The sequence below is a fragment of the Pinus tabuliformis genome, chromosome 9, assembly GCF_031772625.1.
Source record: "Pinus tabuliformis cultivar Carrire ecotype Pingquan chromosome 9, CPIR1, whole genome shotgun sequence".
Lineage (NCBI taxonomy): Eukaryota > Viridiplantae > Streptophyta > Pinopsida > Pinales > Pinaceae > Pinus > Pinus tabuliformis.
The window spans coordinates 1,369,673,412-1,369,681,984 of NC_142307.1; the positions used below are offsets into that span (position 1 = coordinate 1,369,673,412).

The 8,573-nt window shown below is 38.5% G+C and overlaps 1 protein-coding gene across 1 annotated transcript; it reads right to left on the reverse strand.

Moving 5' to 3' along the window:
• Positions 1 to 5,917: 5,917 nt before the first annotated feature.
• On the reverse strand, positions 5,918 to 6,640 carry LOC149153592 (putative UPF0481 protein At3g02645). Its single transcript, XM_089443858.1, has one exon. It carries the CDS (start codon positions 6,638 to 6,640, stop codon positions 5,918 to 5,920), a length of 723 nt encoding a protein of 240 aa, XP_089299984.1.
• Between the last annotated feature and the right edge of the window lie 1,933 nt (positions 6,641 to 8,573).

Here is an 8,573-nt window from a genome sequence, read left to right on the forward strand (position 1 = left end):
CAACTCCCAGGACACCAATCCTTCTAGTTCTGAGGCACCAACCTCAAGGGCTCCAACCATCTGCTGTCAAGGCACCAACCTTGGATATAGGAGCACCAACTCCAAAGACACCAATCCTTCCAATTTCTGAGGTGCCAACCCCAAGGGCTCTGACCCAATCTTGTCAAGGCATGTTTGATAGTAATTTTCTACTCCCAAAACTCTTCTTTATTGAATTCTATCTGTTTACAGCTTCACTGTAGTCTCCATGCTATAGCATCAATGGAAACCAGTCTTCATATGAAGAAGCCTTTACAACTCTTCATACTGTCCACATAGAGTCTGCAAAATTTATCTCATGATGATATCAAATAGTCATCATGATCTCTGATAATGTCTCCACACAACTTTAGTGAGTCTACTATTAGCTGCACTAAGCTCTTCATAAGAACCAACTCTCTGTTTCAAGCCTCTGTTCTCACTGTCATGGTGAATGCTTCCAGCGTGACTACTGCACACTGTTCTTGCTATTGCAATCTCTTACTTCCCCGAAATACGTTCACATATGCTTCAATACTGGTGCTGGCTACTATTCCCTTCAAGTGATATCAAATGAAACTTTATTTATTATATCATAGAATTGTTCTTCAGTATGCATTATGTACCTAATTAATTCATCACAGGTCTGAGTCTTTCATAGGGTAACACAACAGAGTTTCTTGTCCTTCAACTACCTCCTGTCCGGCTGGACCTTCGTCTTCCTTCTGTCCTGCTGGACCTTCGGCCCTTTTCTGTCCTGCTGGACCTATGGCTTGCTCCCTTCTTCTAGTTCACCAACAACAACACCATAAAGACAATTCTCTATTTTCTTATCTTGATATGCCTGACCCTTGGCTTCCCTTTTCGCTCGCTTGAGCTTCGGCTTCCTCAATGCTCGCTCGACCTTCCAGCTTCCCTCCTCCAGTCGCTTTAGCTTCCTCTACGCTCGCTCAACCATATATGCTCGTTTGACACTTCGGCTTTCCGATCCATGGCTTCCCTCTGTCTATTCGAGTGTTCCAATACTCACAGGACACGTAAATGTGGAAGAGAGACCGTATTATAATAATATTGCATATTAAAGAAATAAAAAATATCAAAGAGGCCCCCCTTTTTTTCAATATTCATACAATGGACCCAAATCTATCGAAAGCATTTATTTGACTTTAAGCCCTAGGAAACACATTTATCGGAACCATAGGAATACACAGAAATACACCCTCCGAACACATAAGGCCAAACTTCAAATGCATTACACCCGCATCTATAACTTCATCGGGTCGACTCCACAACTTTATCGCAATCGGAAGATTTGCACATAACATAGCCAATTCCCTGATACCCGGATGCGATATTATTATAAATTGTTTTTAATAACTCCGTCGAGTCCATATATATATAAATCAATTGATGCTTTCAATGTGGCAAGGCTTTAAGCCTTCAAACCCGGGACCAAACAACATATCTTCCAACATGGTGGACACGATATTACAATAGGGCGCATTACAATGGAGCAGCGGGTACGCGGTATTATCACAATCGGAGTTTTAACGTGACAAGGCCTTAAACACTGTGATACATAACTCCCGATACGACGGACGTGATATACCATTAGGGCGCAATAAAATAGGACCATCGGGTCCGCAACTGTATATCGCAATCGACTGTTTCAATGTGGCATCCAATTAAGACTTATGATATGATAATTCCGATGAGGCGGATGCGATATAATATTAAACGGTTGTTAATACATTCGTTGGGTCCATAGCTTATCGCATTCGACAGTTTTCCCTTGTTACCTCTCTTCAAGACTTGCAATTGCTGCGGATGCGATATTACAATAGAGCATATTGTTATGGATCCATAATACATATCGCAGTCGAGGAATTCAATGTGAAACATAATAAAGCGATAAAGCTGCCGATATTGATTTTTCACAGTATTCCTTAGCGATCCTCCACCGTTGATCTGCTCACGATCTGACGGTCAACACTTAACCCGATCAACTCAGAACCGTCCATTGATCCTTCACCATCGATCAACCTACGCTGGATCCAACGGCCTGCATGAATATCAGGTGAGAAATTTGCAAGGTAAATAACCACCCGAAAAAGTGGTTTTCTCTCTCCACCCAAGTGCTACGTGTCACCCATTGAATGGAATCGGGCGCTCTCCTCTAAATACCACTTACCGCCTAGCGCCCACATGAAAACCACTGCCACTGTTACACATCCACCTTTTGGAATATAACCACGTGCATTCACTTTGACTTTAACCCGATATATGTGGTTATATACTTTAACCCGATATATACTCCTCTGTTCTTTTCTGGTATGATATGACGTCATGATGGCTTCTTATGCATTGCTCCAATAGCTCTTCTATGATATTCCTTCGATATCGCATGATGTGTCTCCTCTGTTAATTTCTCTTCCACTGGCTTCTCCTCCTGATGCATGTTCCTCTTCTGATGGCTTCGCTGATGGCTTTGCTCCTTGGCTTCTTGCTCCTGTTTCTTCATGGATCTACTCTACTTGGCTTCACATCATTGTTTACTGTCGAGAATATTTCCATATTGACATCAATGACAACTTAGATTAACAGGTCATTCTTGTTAAACCTCAGATAGGTTTCATATCCCTATGTTCATATATGCATTCATGACTTGTAGGTTGCATGTTAATCATGGGTTTAATGAAATTTCGATCCTAGTTGGGAGGGGTTAGGTCAAGTCCTTGTTCAATTTTTTGGTTTAGAAGCTTTGTTTCTATGTTATTCATCATCTCTTGAAGTTTCATTGAGTTCTAGGCAAAGGCCTGAGTCGTAGCCATGAAAAAGTGGCTTAGAATCCAGGGTTGCTGACACAAAATTGACTAAAAATTTCCATAGTCATTGGGAAGCAGAGCAACTGGAGGCTTACAGTCACTTGGAGACCTTGAAAAGGGAGTGACTGAAATCCTAGGCAAGTGAAAAAGAGAGTTAGCTTAGGGGTTGGACACTTGGAGGGGTTAGGTAGCTCCTAAAGGTCCTGTAGCACCTGAGGGAAGTCAGTAAAGTCTTAAGTTGTCGACTCCATTTCCTCAAGGTCATATAGGAGGTTGAGTCTTATCATATTGACCCTCAGCTCATGTTTACCCTGAGAAAACCGATGAAAGTGGGTAAATGTGGGAGGAGGCAGTTACATGATGACTGATAACACTTGACCTAAATCACAGTAGCCTTTAACATTGTTAGATTTTTTGACCACAAAGTTTTTAATAAAAGACATTTAGATCACAAAATGTCTTAATAGTACACCCTATCATCATTTATTCTACACCCCTATTGTTAAAAAATATTATAATAATATGAAAATAATAATTTTAACAATTATACTCAAAATTATTTTAATAATAAACAACATGAGTGGTTTTCTCTATATAAAAATAAAAACCTATACCTATAACTGATTTATTAATTTTATTATCCATTATAAATTAAGTGAAATGTTGAGTGAAGAAATGTAAGGACATTTTTTATTTTATTGTTATGATATCATTCTTTCTTTCATAATTAATTATTTTTAAAATAGCTCTCGAGAAAGCATGAGAAAGCATAAAAATGATATATAGTATAAGAGCTATTTTGGAAAGAGTATTTAAAGATATTTTTAGTGTTAATGATTTTTTTTTATGGTTAATAATTTTTGATTGATTTTCTATATATTTTTTATAAATTAATATAAAAAATATATTTTATTTTAATATCATTTTAACATTATATTAATTTTTATCATGTTAATAATATTGACCGAGAATCTTATTCTACAATTATGGGGAGATGTGTAAGTTTGTTTTGTCTGTGTCTTTTTAAAATAAAAATAAAAAGTAAAAGTTATGTTTTAAATAAAAAATAATAATATCCGTTATAATTAAAAAAATAATATATTTTAAAATTATTAGAAATAAAAAAAAAGGTGAATGAGATGTTTAAATCTTAATACATTTATGTCTATATCAACTTCATATATCTATATATGGGAAAAAAATTAAGTTTTTATGATTAATTTTTTTAATTGATCTTATATATTTTATTTAGCATTCAAAAATACAATATAGACAATGAAAAATAAAGCATTGTATTTTGTACTCTAGATAAAATTTAGACCTTAAGAAATTGCATCCTCCTCCACACGTATTAAATCAGTACTTAAAATAAATCTATTAAAAAAAAAACTACTTACTTTTTAACATAATTTTCATAACCCTCCGATAAAAGAGTTCCCAGAAATTTATATATCTTTACAAATATGTTTTACTGTTATATTCCAAGTTAAGCAAGGAAGAAAAAATAATGGATATCAAATCATCATTTCCTAAGTGGTGTATCTCTATAGATATTCCCGCGTTTTACAATTTATACCATTTGAAATAATATATTACACTTTACATATATGATGGAAACAACAGGAAAGAAAATTTGTATTTTTTTGGTGACATATATATTGGATCTGTCTCTATACACACTCACGCGTTTTACGATTCATATCTTAAAAATAATATATTACAATTAAATATGATGGAAAAAATAGGAAGAAAAATGTTTAAATTTGCTAGCGCTTCAGAGAAATTGCGCGCGTATTGTAAAACCCAAGAGTGATTTGTAATTTTGTACGTCTCATTGTCCAGAAGTTTTGAATACGAGAGGGTTTTTTGAATTGTTCCGTGTTGGTAAATCCCCATCCCTCAGATTGCCAATAGATACCAGGGATATCTCCATTTTGGCTTCAATCGGAACACACGCGATGTTAAATTTACCAGAAATGGTGCGAACCTATCAGTATGCGCTCACAGTTCCATGCGTTGAATTATTCGAAGCTGCGTGTTTTTTGCTATTTGAAATTTCTGGATATTTGAAAATGGCGTTTTGGCACGCGGGAACCGAGGGTCGCCGTTGTCAAAAACGAGACGGGGCGGGCGGGCCCTCGTTGGTGGGTCCCGCGTATGTCACCGGAAACGCGAGGTCGCCCGCCGGAGTTATGTATGCCATCCCACTGACTTGCACCACATACATAGATGGCAAGGGCATTTATGACTCAATATATGGCTGGTTAGCCCTTGCCATCAAATTTATCCTTTAACCACTTTTATCCGGAGTTGTCTATAATGCGATTTTTTGGAGATTTCGGTGACGGAATCCGGCGGAAGAAATTGAGGTTAAATCTTGATTTGTTGCAGTTAAAATGGTTTTTTAATTGCATATTTGGATTCAGCACCTTGAAAAACCCCTATGACGCTTTCATTGTGCAGAAACTAGCTATCAAACTTGCGATTCCAATAAATTCCTGCCGGATTTCGACCAGAAAAACCCGCTGGAAAAGCTTTCAAAAAATCGTGTTATAGACAACTGCCTATTATCCCCACATAACTTTGATGTTTGTGAATAAGTGGGGTTAATTCCTCACAGTAGTCTATTCCCGGAATTCTATGTACACCTCTGAGACTATTCCAGGTGTAATAAGGGGGGGTTAATTCTTCACAACTCCAATGGTCTATTCCCGGGAACTCTATTCCATGTGAGATTTCTCTAATCAGGCGCGTTTCTGGCTCTAAAAAAACCTTCAAAATTGGAAGAAAGTAACAACATTTACGCTCATTGCCCACTGTATACATACAATTAATGCAAATGATCTTATAAAGTCAAGTATACAATTAATGCAAATGATCTTATAAAGTCACTCGTCTGGTATAAACGCAAATTGTTTAAACAAACAAAAATTCACACTAGAAGATCACAAAATACAAAATACAGGAAATGGAAATAGCAGAAATCTTGATCATGGGAACATCCCAAATGTTATTCAACATGAAAGAGAGAGACTCAACGACTCATGGTATAATATGAAGTGGTCAGCATGGCCCTACTCTCTGAACTTCTTTGACTTGTTATGAGAAAAGACTTCGCATTGGGTCATGCTGCAGTAGGCCTGAATAACGGTCATGGCGAGGACACAAACCCCAATGAGCAGAGCTACAACCCTCCATGGGCTCGAAAGATGCTCCGAATAGAATTCCCAGAGCACGCTTTTGACTTTGCTCTTGTAATACTTCCTCATCAACTCTTCCTCCAGTACCCGTTTAAGCTCCTCGGGCGGCTCCAGATGCCCTGTAAAGAAAGGCTGGCACATGCCGTTCCACATATTGGCTATATACTCGTCTGTCAACATCAAACTCCGGCGACGAATGATGTGAGAATCCCTGAGCAACCGAACGTCATCCGGCGTGTCGATGAGGCAGTCCATGAGTCCGACGTAGCGCGTCATGTAGTTGTGACGGGCGGCATCGTTGAACTCCAAGGCAACCATGTTGCGCAAGAACACTTCAGTCTGGCCGTGGGATACAGTGATCCGGGGAAGGTAGAGCGTGTCGGAGTATTTGTCGAATCGGATCAGATAGGGCGGCCTCGAGAATGATTTGAATTTAATCCCAGACGCTGCCAACTGCCCCGCGTTATATGCATTGAGAAAATCATGTTGCCCTTTCTTGGTTGGATGAGAGAGGAAAATACTGCACACCACTGTAACAGTTTCTTCCACCAAGTGTTTCACTTTTTCACAGAGAATCGGCTTTCGCCCATTGCCCATCTCGCTCTTATCTTGCATTTGCAGGAATGGTGAAACTAATGCGTGCATGGAACCCAGCAAATGAGTTGTTTATTACTGTAATTTTCTATGTAGGCTTGATCGAAAGGAGACAACTCCTTATACGTATTCTGCAACAGTTGATTGAAATCTCGATGGGATTCATTAATCAAATATTTCACGTTCTCAAAAACTTGTTGGAGGACAGAAAGAGGGATCTGATTCTCCAGCTTAATAATGTCGGACCTGATACACATTTGCAGCGTACTGAAATCTATGCCTGACTTGGGATCATTGAACTCATAGCTCAAGAGGCTGAACAAAAAACATAAAAGGAAGAATGAATCTACCACCATCATGCGAGCGAAGTTCTTGGAGTAGTCGCCCTCTGTAGTGATTTCCCAGTCATAGAAATTCTCAATATCCGACCGCATCCCTTGGATCATTTCAACCATCGAGTGGAATGTCTCTGAGATCATGGCCGCGCATTTGAGTTTGTAGGCCTCCGCGCCGGTTGACAGCTTCAGCTCACGATGTTGGTAGGTACCTCTCGCAGAAGAATTCATGTTTTTCTGGAGCATCCAATGGTGATAAGGACCTAGAGACAGAAATTGAGGTAGATAGGCCTCTGGATTCATATTAAGCAGAGGCCTAGCCACTCGGGGAAGCGAACCCGCCTTGGCCGGAGATTTGTTACCGTCAACTATCTCTATAAGTTGCTCAACCCATTCCGTCCGAAACACTTGCGGTTCTTCGACATCGCGCATCAGTGTAGATGCAATCTCGGACGCCAGAGATTTCTTATTTTCGAGGAATATCTCTTTGAACTTTTCAACCAATTCCTTTCCACTCACTGGCGTTTCTTCTTCTTGCACTTTCACTTCCATTTCCATTTCCATTTCCATTTGCAGTTGCAGTTGCAGTCTACCGATTGCAATGTACTAGTCTACTGAACAACTCTTTTCTTTGAATGTCAATCAACAAGAAAAGAAGGAAGCTCATTCCAATTTCCACGATGTATTATAAAATATATAGCACTGAGCGGGGAAGCTCTGAACTCCATGAAGCGTGCCAAGGAAAATAATTGATCCGTTCATTCTTTGCTTCCGAGTCAAGTAAACTTCTGTCACATTTAATTTCCATGCCTTTGTTCGTAATCTACTAGTGTAATACAGTAATGGAATATAGTTGCACAAGTATTTTAAGGGATCCCTATCAAGACTGAGACTGTTCGATTCCATGACTGCTGCCACTCTGCAACACTTTGCTCCTTCACGGACTCTTCGATTTGATGTCAGTCTTTGAGAAGAAGAAAATGGTTTCTCCCTTTATTTAAAGAACATGGGCCACTGACCATGGATGACATTTACTCTCTTCTTTCTTTTCCTTTTTTCCAAATGTAACTGGAACGTTATCTCCAACAATGCATTCTTTCAATTAAAAATATTCCAACGCATACTAGTTCGTAAAGCGCCGTTCGTTTCGTAAAGCAACAACCTGTATTATTCTGCATTCTATTTTGTTTGCTTTTTGCCAAAACCTCAATGGAGGTGATATTCAATCATAGTTGTGATACTCCAGCTGCAGCACTATGTTTCAAAATGAAATAAATTGAAAAAAAAAAAAAAATCGGTGTTTTATTAAATAATATTGAGTAAAGGCAATTCTCATAGAAGCAATTGTTAAGGTGTGATTCATAAGATATCTAAAAAAATCAAGCAAATGAGAATAGGTAGAGCTTCTAATACTATTTTCAATGAAGACACCAGTGGAAGATAAAAAAAAATGGATGAGACAAAATTACACATGGATGCGAAAATGGAATATCTACCTCAATGTCTGTCCCACAAATAGCAAGGAGCTAAACAATTTTGTTATGGAGAAGTTTCGAGTGTGGGGAAAATAGCTGGGTAGAAAGAAGAAGTACTACATTGAG

What these genes read in the sequence shown, in the direction of transcription:
- LOC149153592 (XM_089443858.1), bottom strand. Translation starts at nt 6,640, where the DNA reads ATGGGCAATGGGCGAAAGCCGATTCTCTGTGAAAAAGTGAAACACTTG.